General features: G+C 44.6%; 1 protein-coding gene across 16 annotated transcripts in view; it reads left to right on the forward strand.

Moving 5' to 3' along the window:
- Positions 1-14,230, forward strand: part of Dscam1 (Down syndrome cell adhesion molecule 1) — a 71,111-nt gene that overhangs the window by 51,894 nt on the left and 4,987 nt on the right. For 8 of the 16 annotated variants that reach the window (XM_067358952.1, XM_067358954.1, XM_067358958.1 and 5 more), the window contains 17 exons: positions 6,583-6,702; positions 6,782-6,955; positions 7,039-7,335; positions 7,441-7,802; positions 7,880-8,248; positions 8,319-8,505; positions 8,579-8,866; positions 9,059-9,328; positions 9,403-9,634; positions 9,713-9,889; positions 9,975-10,141; positions 10,458-10,703; positions 11,135-11,302; positions 11,799-11,933; positions 12,791-12,981; positions 13,175-13,535; positions 13,933-13,990. In XM_067358952.1, the coding sequence (XP_067215053.1) occupies positions 6,583-6,702; positions 6,782-6,955; positions 7,039-7,335; positions 7,441-7,802; positions 7,880-8,248; positions 8,319-8,505; positions 8,579-8,866; positions 9,059-9,328; positions 9,403-9,634; positions 9,713-9,889; positions 9,975-10,141; positions 10,458-10,703; positions 11,135-11,302; positions 11,799-11,933; positions 12,791-12,981; positions 13,175-13,535; positions 13,933-13,990 (3,802 nt within the window). Of the gene's footprint in view, positions 1-463; positions 758-1,770; positions 2,062-6,582; positions 6,703-6,781; positions 6,956-7,038; positions 7,336-7,440; positions 7,803-7,879; positions 8,249-8,318; positions 8,506-8,578; positions 8,867-9,058; positions 9,329-9,402; positions 9,635-9,712; positions 9,890-9,974; positions 10,142-10,230; positions 10,411-10,457; positions 10,704-11,134; positions 11,303-11,798; positions 11,934-12,790; positions 12,982-13,174; positions 13,536-13,932; positions 13,991-14,230 lie in introns of all 16 variants that reach the window. The other 8 variants (XM_067358949.1, XM_067358964.1, XM_067358962.1 and 5 more) reach the window with 4 other exon arrangements.

Below are 14,230 nucleotides of genomic sequence, written 5' to 3' on the forward strand. Positions count from 1 at the left end.
CATCCGCGCTCACGATCTTTTCAACATTCCCTTGCGCTTCGTCGAATACGGGGGACGATGAGGACGCGTACGTCTGTCGTCTAGTTTTGTCGTGCATTCGCGGTGAACCGCTATCTTATCGCACCAAGTTAGATTAAACAATGACACTACGAATATTCTCTCATACTTCATTACTTTATATATTTCCCGAAAAACCGAAGCTATGAGATATTACTTATACATATCGCGAGACAAAAAGAATGATCGTACAAATGCAGTAAAAAGATATTTGCAAAAACGTAAATCGATAATGAAATAAGATTGTGTTAAATTAAATCGCGAATAGAGCAATGTTTTTCCATACAGCATCCTCCGATAGATATTCTTGCAGCAGTTTTTCTCGTGTATCAAATATTGATACGCAGGTCTTCGAATTCGATAAGTTTACATGCGAGTTTGTCATGCTTTGGAAAATCGTTTTCAGTCGCTCCGCAGATAGCGCCGTTCTCGATCGGCGATGAGCCCGCGAATTGGGGCGAAGCGGTCTCGGCGGTCTGCACGGTCGTAAAAGGAGATCTGCCAATCGAGGTAACATGGGCGTTGAACGGCGAGCCCATCACCAAGGAAAATCACGGAGATGTGTCTATATCGAGTACCAGCAAGCGGGTCAGTTTAATGACTATTGAGGCCGTGAGCGCGAGACACGCCGGGGAGTACACTTGCACAGCCTCAAACGCTGCCGGAGCGACGAGCTACTCTGCTACCTTAGCTGTGAACGGTACAACACTGCATGAAGTGAAGTGCCTTGTTATGATCGAAAAATTGAGTCCATTGTTCTGCTTGCAAGCATATTTAGACGACTAATCCCTTTTCTTCACGTAACAGAGATAACGCGACACCCCTCTAAAACCGTCCCATCGCGTGAGGTATAATAGGCAATTGATAACGTACGAACGTATAAAATCTTAGCAAAATATACATCTGAGATAATCGAGAAATCAAATAATCTGGAAAGATTGATGACAAACGTGGGGTACGTTTGCTCGACGACATGTATATAATTCTATGAATCTCGTCGGTGTTGAAGGCTATACATATCTATATATATATGTATATAGATACTAATCATTTTATGCGATTATTTCTAGTCGCTCCACAAATCGCTCCATTTTCCATCAGCGAAGAACCGGCTAATTGGGGTGAACAAATCTCCGCGGTATGCAGTATCTTAAAGGGTGATTTACCGATCGAAATACGATGGAGCTTAAATGGCGAACTCATTACGAGTTTCACTCATCCAGATATAACAATTTCAAATTCCGGGAAAAAAACATCGCTTCTGATGATTGAATCCGTCACCGCTCGTCATGCCGGCGAATATAGCTGCGTCGCAAGCAACCTGGTCGGATCTGTCAGCCGTTCTGCCGTTTTGTCGGTCAATGGTACTAAAAAGACGCATGTTAAGACCGTAGTATCACCGCCAGCACTTTATCCCGCAAAATATTTCAAAGTCTATCCTTTCCCAAGAATCGCTAAAGCTATTATCGATAAAAAAAAGTCTGTCCTCAGATATCGATCCATATCATGAAAAACCAGAACTACTTTCAATTTTATTCCTCTCGGTACGTTCATTCTTACGCTTTACGTTGTTTCGAATCGCAGAAATTCTTCGTCCTACGTTCTTCTGGATTCTCGAAGCAATCCAATCGTCCGCTCATCGAATCTTTGCAAAAATATGTACTCGTGATTTTTCCATCTTGAATCGTATTTTATCTTGCGTTCGTATCGCAGTCTCCCCACAGATAGCACCGATCTCCTTCGGCGAGGAGCCCGCTAACGCCGGAGAGACGGTGTCGGTGCAGTGCGTGGTGACCAAGGGCGATTTCCCTCTGGAGATCACGTGGACCTTCGACAGCCGTCCCATACAATCTTATCACAGCGACGTGATAGTGTCCGATTCCGGAAAGCGCGTCAAACAACTGACCATCGAATCGGTGGCTGCGCGACACGCCGGAGAATACACCTGCGTTGCTTCAAACGCGGCTGGATCGATCTCGCATTCGGCCACCTTGGACGTAAATGGTACACCTTCCGACAAGCTCACGATTCGCATTTTCATATTTAGCCATTTTTCGTCTGAATCCTTCATATTTCTATCCTTTTTGCATTTCCCACGAGAGTCCTCTTTCTAATTTTATACTTGTATTTCACTTTACTTTTCTCTCTGCAATATGTTTTCTCGCTTTTTATATTACTTGTAGCACGACGTGTGTCTGTGTTCTCTAGAATTCGTTATTGCTACTTTAGCCACCGACGAATGTTATCATTGGACGTGACGTTTCTCGATTTCCTTGGTTACACGCCTGTGCTCTTTTTCAATTTTGTTGTCGATTAGCATCGCGAAATATACTACGTCATACAATACAGGAACAACACACTCGCTATGATACAGATCGTAAAGCGGAAGCAAAAGGAAACGAAGGAGGAGCAAACGGACATTGTACGATTTCCAGTTGTCGATCTAACAATCGTGCTGTTCTACTTGCGCCTAAGCGCGGGTTGCATCAACGCGAATTCTTTCTCGTCTCTGCTGACCTCTTTCTATTTCTCTTCCAGTCATTCCAAAATTATTGCCATTCTCGTTCGGCGAGGAGCCGCTTAACTCGGGTCAAGTAGTAACGGTACCGTGCGCAGTGGTCGAGGGCGATCCACCCTTGAAGCTTCGCTGGACCTTAAACGGTCATGCGATCTCACCGCACTCTGGAATCTCGATCGTGGATCTGGGCGGACGCGGCGCCATACTGAGCATAGGATCCGTCCAGGCGACCCATGCTGGAACGTACACATGTATCGCGGAGAATCTTGCCGGCAGGCACGAGCTCTCGGCCGATCTCATTGTGAACGGTGCATACTGATCTGCAAGGATCTACTCGATATTTCATTCAGCCCTGCGAAACCTCCTCCCCTGCTCTCCGTACAAGCGAATCTCCCGTCCGTCGTCCCGAGATTCACCGCTTCTCCCGTAGACGCTCACTTTATCAAAATCGATTTCCGCTCAAATATCCGTCGCGCTCTTACCGCGCGTTCCTACCGCGCTCGCTACTTTTGCGGACGCGACCGGACGCGAGAGTAGGCTGTTGCGATTGCGGAAAAAGAGGCTAATTGCGCGCGATAAAATCGCGCCAGATCTCGCGCGGCGCCAGATCCGCCTCGATTAAAGCGGGGACCGTTCATTCTCGCTCGCGTGTCTCTTTCCCGTGTATTATATTTGCCTGTTGTCTCTAGCCTCTGTCCGTTCTCTATCTCTCGGCAGTCGCTCCACATCTGCAGCCGTTCGCGTTCGACGAGGCCAACTCCGGCGATCTGATAATCGTCCATTGCGCGGTCGTGAAGGGGGACACGCCGATTTCGCTCAAGTGGTTGTTCGAGGGCCGCCATTTAGAAGTAGGCGACGGAGTGGGTATCACCGCGTTGGGGGATAGAGTCTCGGCCCTGACGATACCCGCTGTCCGTGGGGAGCACGCCGGAGAGTATGCTTGCGTCGCCGATAATCCAGCGGGCAGTGCTCGGCACAGCGCCCATCTGAAAGTGAACGGTACAGAGAAAACGAACACACGATCACAAAAGCATCCAGCAAAAAAAAAAAAACAGAAAAAACGATAAAAAAAAACTGTACTTTCTTTAACACAAAGCAAAACCGCGCGGCATGATGATGGTGTTTAACGGGCGTACGCGTAGTGAGAGTACTACCATTTTGTATGCGTGTTACTATTTGAGCGGAAAGCAGTGGTACGTTTACCCTTTTATTCGGTTGTAGTTTTTACACACACTTATATATCTCAAGTAGCATTCGATATGTTAGATTTTGTACCCTTGCTGCCGCTTCACGTACGTCGTAAATTCTCCAATCTGTCTGCCCTGACTGTTGTAATGATATTATTACGAAATATATATGTGTCTAAAAATCTGCATCGTATACTCTTTTTTTTTTGTCTATAGAGAGTTATCTCCTTTGTAACGAGGTTTAAGTCGTTTAGCTAATTCGCGTAGGCGAGCCCATGTAGTTTGTGCCCACGATCACTTTGAATCGAGTGCGAAACGCCGATACTACGAGACGAGCCATGTCTCCCGTTTATTCCCGGTCCAGAACTATCTCTCACTCTCTGCCACTCCGCATCCCTTCTCTCATCTCGATAAGTCGCCAATCTAATAACGTCGAAAAGTTTAATCTCAATTATTCCACGTAACTAGTTTAGCACCGTCGATTATTTACGAGCATATCGCGTCACGCAATCTGTGGAGAACAACGGCATCGGATACAGAGAGGAAAAGCAACGCTAGATTCTTGGACGAGTGAACAGATTAATAAAAAAAAAAAAAAAAAAAAAAAAAAATATAGATACTAAACGGTGGCGAACGATCGACACGATTTTTCGCATTGATCACGAAGGACTCGGAGAAAGGATCGTTACGAGAGCGTGGATCTACCTACCGTTCCGTTGCAGTCCTGCCACGGATCAATCCGTTCGATTTTGGAGACCGGCCGATCTATGCCGGACAGGCCGCCCAATTGGCATGCATGGTGCCAGTCGGCGACACGCCGATCGAGATCGCCTGGACCCACCAGGACAAAGCGTTGTCGCAGTTCATGGGATTCAGCGTCGGGAAACTCGGCCCACGGACGAGTATACTACTGATCGAGCCGGTAACCCCGGAGCACGGCGGACGTTACGCGTGTATCGCTAGTAATCCGTCGGGCAGGGCGGTCCACGAGGCAACCTTACGAGTCCACGGTTAGGTCCAGAGTAAAGAACGGAGCACTGAGAATGACGTTGATAATGATAATTAATAATGATGGTTGAGCGAAGTTTCGGAATGAAAACGCGGCCCCGCGCAGGTCCCGCGAGAGTATTTGAGCGCAGGCTTGATTGATTGCATCTTATTCGACGTTGCTGTGAAGCTGATCGTGTGTTTTTCCCTGTTGGCGAAAGCTTTCTGGAATTTCAGTTGGTTTCGTCGCTCGCGCTCAATTCAATTCGTACGCAGCGCGTTGCTTTCGTCGCCGACGACGACCTTCTCGCGCGTATTCTCTTTCTTCTACTGCTCTTTCTTCTCTCGCTTTCCTTTCACATTTTCTACATCTCTGTCTCTATCTCTCTCTCTCTATCTCTATCTTTGTCTCTGTCTACGTTTATTTCTTACCGCTGTAATTCTCCTTTTCTATGTATCCGCTGATCATTCAAGCGAGCGAACGAGCAAGATCAATCCGAAGTCCTTCGTGTTTCCGAGAATCAGTAACTTTTGCCGAAGCCGTTGGCCTTTCCACGTTTATTTTGCCCGCCTCGTTATCTTGCTCTCGTCGTCAACCGCACTTCTGCGACTTTTTACGTTGACTTCGATTATCCATGCGGCGATGTAACGCGACGCACAGGATGTACCTACCTTTACACACGCGAATCTCATCGCGTTTCTACATCCTTCACGAACGCGTTCGCCGTTTTTCGTTTAGCACAAACGTTGATACAAATGCCACTTTGCGATCGCAGGATTGCGTAGGTCTCACATGCAAGCTGCATATTTATTCGTCTCGTTACGTTCGAGTGTCGATTTATACCTCACCGTACCCCCATCGCGCTGAAACGCGTCCTTGTTCTAAGATGACCGACCGACCATCCAACCACATCACAGAATTCACCCCTTGATGAATTTATCACAGCTTCCCCCCCCCCCCTCTCCATCCACGAATGAACTCCCCCGACACGCCCCTCCTCGCCCCCTCGCCATCTCATCACACATCTTGCCTTATTCATTTTGTAGAAGTGTGTGTAGCGTAGTAGACACTTAATATGCATGGATTTATACTTGAACGAGAGCGTAATCGAGTATTAGTCGTAAACGCGCGGTACTGCATGATGCACCGACGTGCTCGAGTACAAATTCGATAGCGCTTTATGTATGCTCGTTATAGGCTCCTTCAGAGCTGAAACCGTAGTCTCTCTTTTTACCTGCATCATCATCTTTCTCTCTCTCTCTCTCTTTCTCTCTCTCTCTCTCTCTCTCTCTCTCTCTGACTCTCTCTTTCTCTTTTATTGTTCATGCATTAAATATACCCGCATAATCATTTCAGAATCCTGCATGCCATATTACATTTTATTCATCGCAGTAGCAGGAGCGTGTCGCGTTTTGTCTTGCATGTGACAAAACTAACTGCCATAATTCGAGTCTAGTCAGTTTTAATAATATCAGAATTACTCAAAAAAAAAATATAAATCTTAATACAATATTTTAATTTAAAAGCAATATATTTTCTCAATTTAATTTGGACAGATAAAAATCTGTAATTTTTAAAAATTTACAAGTTTTTACACGTTAGATTAATATTTAACTATTAATTATTATTATAGATTTCACGTTAAATCCAAAGAAACAGAAAATGATATAATTACTGTCGTATTTGACTACAACTCATATAAGAATTTTATTGATAAATTGTAAAATAAAAAAAAGTAAACGACTCGTGTTTGTAAGCGGCTGGCTCCTGGATACTGCACAATCGCGAGTTGCGAGAAAGTGCATCGCACTAATCTATTTATTCTGTAACAGTACCTCCTCGTTGGATTCTGGAGCCCACCGACAAAGCATTCGCTCAAGGATCTGACGCACGAGTCGAATGTAAAGCCGACGGATTCCCCAAGCCTCAAGTCACATGGAAGCGTGCTGCTGGTGAGCGCATTTGCAGCCACCGTCTGACAAATAACGCGCTTTTCTACTCAACTAATTATGTTTTTTTTATATTTCTTAGGGGATACGCCGGGAGATTATACTGACTTGAAACTGAGCAATCCTGACATTAGCGTAGAGGATGGTACTCTCTCCATTAACAACATCCAAAAGACGAACGAAGGCTATTATCTTTGCGAGGCTGTTAACGGCATTGGATCAGGCCTGTCCGCTGTCATTCTCATTTCGGTTCAAGGTATTTCACGATATCAGCGATATCACATTTTCTTGTAATTTTTATTACATTTTATACATTGTTCGTTCGCAATGTTTTTTCAGCTCCTCCTCAATTCGAAATTAAACTGAAAAATCAAACCGCTCGCCGTGGAGAACCGGCTGTATTGCAATGCGAGGCGCAAGGAGAGAAACCAATTGGCATTTTGTGGAACATGAACAACAAGAGGCTGGACACAAAGAGCGATCCTCGTTACACTATCCGCGAAGAAATCTTGGCCAATGGAGTATTGTCCGATCTGAGCATCAAACGAACCGAAAGGAGTGATTCCGCCTTGTTCACTTGCGTAGCCACTAATGCCTTTGGTAGCGATGACACTAGCATTAACATGATCGTGCAAGGTTGGTTCTTGTATTTTTTATACACAAATTTTCAACGTGTCACGATATCATTTGTGTTAAATTTTTTAATTTTTGATATTAATTTTTGTATTAATATTTTTATAGAGGTGCCGGAAGTACCATATGGTCTCAAGGTGCTGGATAAATCAGGACGTTCAGTGCAATTATCATGGGCCGCACCTTACGACGGAAACAGCCCTATGAAAAAATACATCATCGAGTACAAGATCAGCAAGGGTTCTTGGGAAGCCGATATGGATAAAGTGTACGTACCAGGCACGCATCAGAACGTAGCCGGAGTGTACAATCTGAGACCCGCAACTACATATCATCTGCGAATCGTCGCTGAGAACGGAATTGGCTTCTCCGAACCGTCTGACACAGTCACCATTATCACTGCCGAGGAAGTACCTAGTGGACCACCAACCTCTGTCAAAGTAGAGGCTCTCGATCAGCACACACTCAAGGTAAAGATTAAAATGGTCACGTTACAATCGCTTTGGAATATATAAGGATAATAAGTGATAAATATCAATTTTACCAGGTAACATGGAAACCGCCTCCGCGCGAGGATTGGAACGGCGAGATTCTTGGCTATTATGTTGGATACAGACAATCAGCGGACAAGCCTTACATGTTTGAGACTGTTGAATTCTCCAAGGAAGACACGAAGGAACATCATCTGCAAATCATGAATCTCAAGACTTACACGCAATATGGAGTGGTCGTTCAGGCGTTCAACAAGATCGGCTCCGGACCGATGAGCGAGGAACGCAGGCAGCACACCGCAGAAGGCGTACCCGAGCAACCACCTCATGACACCACCTGCACGACTCTTACCTCGCAGACTATCCGAGTGTCCTGGATGTCGCCACCCTTGAGCGCGGCCAACGGCGTTATCACCGGCTACAAAGTTAGTAAAAACGCGTCTCATGATGAAGGCATAAATTTCTTGCAGTAGCATTTCTAAATATTTATTTTAGGTCATCTACGGACCGTCTGACACATGGTACGACGAGAATACGAAGGACACCAAGATCACGGCTTCCAGCGAAACTATCCTACACGGTCTCAAGAAGTACACGAATTACAGCATGCAAGTCTTGGCTTTCACTTCTGGTGGAGACGGCGTTAAGTCCGCACCGATTCACTGCCAAACCGAACAAGATGGTAATTAAAAAATTATTTAAATGCAAAAGGATATTTTTATCGAATATATTATATTTCTCACGTCTATTTTTAGCCCCTGAAGCTCCGATCGCCATCAAAGCTCTGGTCATGTCCGCGGAATCAATTCTGATTTCATGGCGCCCGCCGAGCCAGCCTAACGGAGTTATTTCTCAATATACTGTTTACACAAAAGCCGATAACGCAGAGGAACCAACTAGCCAGAAAGTACCGCCGAATCAACTTACTCACGAAGCGTCTGGATTAGACAAGCAACTCAGATACGAATTCTGGGTGACTGCTAGCACAAATATCGGCGAAGGTGAAGCTTCTAAGATCGTAACTCTTGGACCAAGCGCTCGAGGTAATTTCTTATTTCTTAACTCGCTCATTATTCACAGTTATGTAACTTATAATTTGTTAATATATATAAATTAAATTAAATATTAATTAAATAAAAATGTTTGTTTAATTGAATATTGTATTAAAATCGAAAAATGAATTTTTCATAGTTAATTATAGACTAAAGAATATTTCTAAATTTTTATACTTACAGTACCGGCCAAGATCGCGTCGTTTGACGACAAATTCACTGCAACATATAAAGAGGATGTAAAACTGCCATGCCTCACCGTTGGCGTACCGGCACCGGAAGTAACATGGAAAGTACGCGGTGCTATTCTGCAACCAAGTGACCGATTAAGACAATTGCCTGAGGGATCATTGTTCATTAAGGAAGTCGACCGTACAGATGCTGGCGAATATTCTTGCTATGTAGAGAACAATTTTGGACATGATACCGTGACACATCAGCTGGTTGTACACGGTATGTGGGTATGGATATCAACGGTTAACTGATTTTAGCTATTGATTATACTGAAATTAATGTCACATTCGCAGCTCCCCCGCACTCGCCGCAGGTCACCCTCACCGCTACAACCACTAATACCTTGACGATGAAATTGCGCCCGCATCCTACCGACAATGCGCCAATTCACGGTTACACGATTCATTACAAACCGGAGTTCGGTGACTGGGAAACCGTTCAAATTAGTTCCACAGCACAAAAATATACCATCGAAAATCTGTGGTGCGGCTCCCGATATCAGATCTATGTCACAGCTTACAACGGGTAATTTTACTATTTTATTGTTTTATAAATTAACACATGTGTGTAATGAGAAATTTTATACGTAAAATTTCTTTGCAGAATTGGAACCGGCGATCCTTCGGACATCCTGAATACGCGCACCAAGGGCTCCAAACCGATTATTCCCGAAGCGTCAAGGTTTATTGAAGTATCCACGAATAGCATCACTCTGCATTTGAACGCCTGGTCGGACGGTGGTTGTCCCATGTTGTACTTCGTTGTGGAACACAAGAAGAAGTAAGATAAATAAAAAATCAATGAATTTGAACATCCAGTCAAGTCGGAACTCGGTAGTTTATGGCGCGTATTTCGCATTCTCCAGGCATCAGCAGGAATGGATCCAGGTCTCGAACAACGTCAAGCCGGGCGCTAATTTCATAGTATTAGATCTCGATCCCGCGAGCTGGTATCATTTGCGCGTTACGGCACACAACAATGCTGGCTTCGCCGTTGCCGAATACGAATTCGCAACTTTGACGGTGACTGGCGGTGAGTATGAATGGGTACGTCTTCGGCGCTTCGTAGCCGGTGCCAATGGTGACTGGATTGAGCGGTCGCCGAAACGTTTTCTGTTCCAGGCACCATTGCACCGGCCCGCGAGCTACCGGACGTGAACGGTGAAGGCAACGACGACCCGATGAAAATTTTCATGGCTAACTTAAATCTGGTCGTGCCGGTGATAGCAGCCATTCTCGTTATAATCGTTGCCGTCATCGTGATCTGCGTTCTCAGGGGGAAGGGCCACAGTGGCGATAAAGGTAAAGACTCGTCTAATCATTCTACGTCCATTTCTTTCATTGAACAGGCACGATCGCACCTCCCGTACGTAACGATGGTGCTGACAATGGCCAGAATAATGTGAGACATTACTTCCCGTGGTTGCCCAGCTGGCTCGATGTAAACGTGGTGGTGCCGGTCGGCGCGACGATCGTTGTCATAATAGTAGGAATAGTTGTCATTTGTGTGGCGCTCTCGAGGAGAACTCGAGGTCCAGAACAAACACGGCTGCGAGGTATCTCTTCAGCCGACGAGAAATATTACGAGGGACAATGTATACCAATCTTTTTTCATTACTTTACTTGTTAAGTCATAAAGACGGTGGAGGTTTGTCGGGAAACCAAATTGCGCTTAGAAATTTTGTGATCAAAATTAGATAGATACAGTAATTAAAAAAAAAAAAAAAAAATTAATTGATTGTCGTGGACACGCATTATCATAATAATATTATATATAAATATTGTATATATAATTTTTCGGATTTTTAAATAATTTTTCGACGATCAGTCCACGCGTCGGCCACCCTAGTCTTGAATCCTTTAAAAAAATTCTTGACCTCTGAATTATTCTCCTCCTAATTTTTCCTTTTGTTGCACAAGCGTGGGTGATGGCATAATCAATATTATAATATTGTACATGCATAATAACATTAAAGTGTCGAAATATATGCGTGTTTATATTTATAGGATTATGCATCTTTTTCAGATGATGTAGTCTATCAGCAAACCGGAGTTGGCGGCGCTACTCTGGACAAACGTAGATCCGATCTTCGCGATGAATTAGGGTATATCGCACCGCCGAATCGCAAACTACCACCGGTACCCGGCTCCAATTACAACACCTGCGATCGTATCAAGCGAGGTACAGTTATAAGTAAGCCACAACTGCCAACACTTATTTTTTTTAGACCAGTTTCGACTTGTCTAGTTGTTGTCGCATCGGCACGATAGTTCCTTCTTTCATCTTTTCTCAAGGAAAACATAAATCGCACATACAACGTCAGGCTTCCGACCATTTTTACACAGATTTTCAGGTCATACAGAACCCAGACACACAACCATTGCCAGTATTTTTTTTCGTTTGCCTTTTGCTTCGAAGTGTTCTTATAAACGTTACCAAGATGTATACCCCTCCAGCGAAGATAACGTTCGTTCCTATTTGTTGCGCTTATCACGCCGTTGGTGCCTAACGAGTGTCGACTGCACCGAATCGCGTATCAGTCGTGTCCTTAAACAAGTTGAAAAAAGAAAGAACACTCTCCCTAGAGTCTCGAGTCTTCCAAAGGGATTCACTGGGTTGTTAGTTAACCGGGAATGAATCTTGATAGGCGCCAGCGTGTCGTACGACCTTTGTAGTATGTGTTCGATAGGTGGAACTGGCTCGGTAAGGAGTCACTCGACGTGGGATCCGAGGCGGCACATGTATGAGGAATTGAATCACTACGTTCCCAGAAGATGCCCACCGCCACCACGTATAGGCAGCGCAGACGGTCTTTCACACAGAGGTTGGTAATCATATTTTTGTTTAACGGGACGTTCGGCATTTCGTCCTACGAAATCGATAATCGCAGGCCGGAGCCGGTGACGTTTACTGGCTCGTCCCAGCCGGTCTTTGTAAGTCCCTCTCGCTCCATGAACCCTGTGCCTTTAACGGCACGTTTTATCAATGTTGCACGTTTTCGCATGCCTGCGTTCATAGCACGCCGACAAACGACACGAATCACATAAAGAAAAATTACATTTTCGCCCATTTATCTCGTATATTTTCTAAGACAAAAATCTCTCTGCCCGTCGTCATATCGATTTTTATATACTTTTTTAGATATTTATATATTTTTATATCTTATTTTTATTTTTATTTTTGTTTTAAATGCATAAAATAAATTTTAGATATAATAAATAGACGTTATGATTACTAAGTAATTGAAGAATAGCGTTTTTATACCAAAGATCGCGTGTGCATAATCGATAAGATGATCGGGCGTTAATGAATTAAAGTTTGTTTAAATACATTTTTAATACGCATGGCCAGTCATTGAAGATTTAATGATTTAACATAGAATGAGAATCGAGGAAAGAAGAAACGGTAAAGTGAGTAAAAGACATTTACTTGCTCGTTTATAATAGATTTCTCGGTAGAAATCGCATGTAAAATCAACAAAAGAAAAGATTGCTTATTCTAACGATTGAAAATGTTTTTCCGATTCGATTTGAGACAAAAATAATAATATAATTTACACTCAAAACATTTACACGCAAAAAGATATTTTAAAAGCAATCTTTATCGTTCAACAGAAATCATACTTCGTAGATTTTCCGCCCATAACGACAGAGTCTACCCTGGTTGATTGCCCATTTGCAGGTATGGAGGATGAGATCTGCCCGTACGCTACTTTCCATCTGTTGGGATTCCGCGAGGAAATGGACCCGAGCAAGGCTATGCAATTCCAGACCTTCCCTCACCCAGGAAACGGCCACTCTGGCACCATGGGACCACCTGTAGGGCATCCGACTAACGCTTCCGCTCATAGCCGCTCTGGATCTCAATCTATGGTATGTTTTTCAGATATTTAAGATAATTCATTCGTATATCATTATTGTATAATAATATTCGTGAATCAAAAGAGCGCCCGATATTCTCAGAGGATATATTTGTGAGAACAAATTATTTGGCAAGCCATGGCTCAGCAAGTCTCAGCGACCGATTGCTATTGCTAGACTCGCGACCGATATTTTTCTTCCGCAGCCGCGTCAAAACGGCCGCTATTCTCGAGTACCATCCCAAGGTGGTGGCAGCGGCACCCATAACGTCTTCTCACCCGAATACGACGACCCGGCTAATTGCGCTCCCGAGGAAGACCAGTACGGATCACAGTACGGACAGTACGGCGCACCTTACGATCATTATGGCTCCCGCGGATCTGTCGGACGTCGCAGTGTAGGCTCAGCTCGTAACATTCCTGTATCCGGCTCACCGGAACCGCCACCGCCGCCACCGCGAAACCATCAGGATCAGAATAATTCCAGCTTCAACGACAGCAAGGAGAGCAACGAGATCAGCGAGGCCGAATGCGACCGCGATCAGCTTGTCAACCGCAACTACGGCGGTCAGTAGAAAGATTCGTGACGAATCGGAGAACGAGCAAAAGGGAGATCTTGAAACTGGGACCATGGATCGATGGGAACGTCGAGAACCTCGTCTTTCCTGTTCGAATCTCACTGGTCCGGCGACATGCTCCCTTTCAAGGAACAAATCTCGCTCCGATTCAGCTCTATTATTACTGATGCTCGTTTCATATGCACTAAGCATTATTAGGCGTACGACGGCTCATTATGCGGACGTATCGCATGGCGAGCGAGTCGCGAATGAAGAAGACTCGCCGCGGATTATGTGTTTTTTTTTTTTTTTAATCTTCTAATTATAGCTTCCACAAATTGCATGATACGTGTTGTCGTAGTAGTTTAATCGTTGTGTCAATCGTGCCGTGTGTTTTTCTATTTCAGTGAATGCTCGCAACAAGGACGGCATGACCACCGAGGAGATGCGTAAACTCATAGAGAGGTCAGTAGAGCGCGAGTGAGCTTAACGGTGAACGGTTTTACACCGTTCCTGCCGCTGTGTCTCGAGCGATTTTACTCTCGCGAGAGATGTATCATTGATACTTCCGCGATGAAATACCTTGCGATATTTTCCGAATTGAGCGATGCTTTCACGATCGCTCGTTGCGGCCTCAACCGCAATCCGGCTCATATCTGCGCGATCTTTCTCAAAAAAAGAATCACGATCATTCCTTTTAATTCG

This window comes from Linepithema humile, chromosome 7, assembly GCF_040581485.1.
Source record: "Linepithema humile isolate Giens D197 chromosome 7, Lhum_UNIL_v1.0, whole genome shotgun sequence".
In the NCBI taxonomy this organism is placed as follows: domain Eukaryota; kingdom Metazoa; phylum Arthropoda; class Insecta; order Hymenoptera; family Formicidae; genus Linepithema; species Linepithema humile.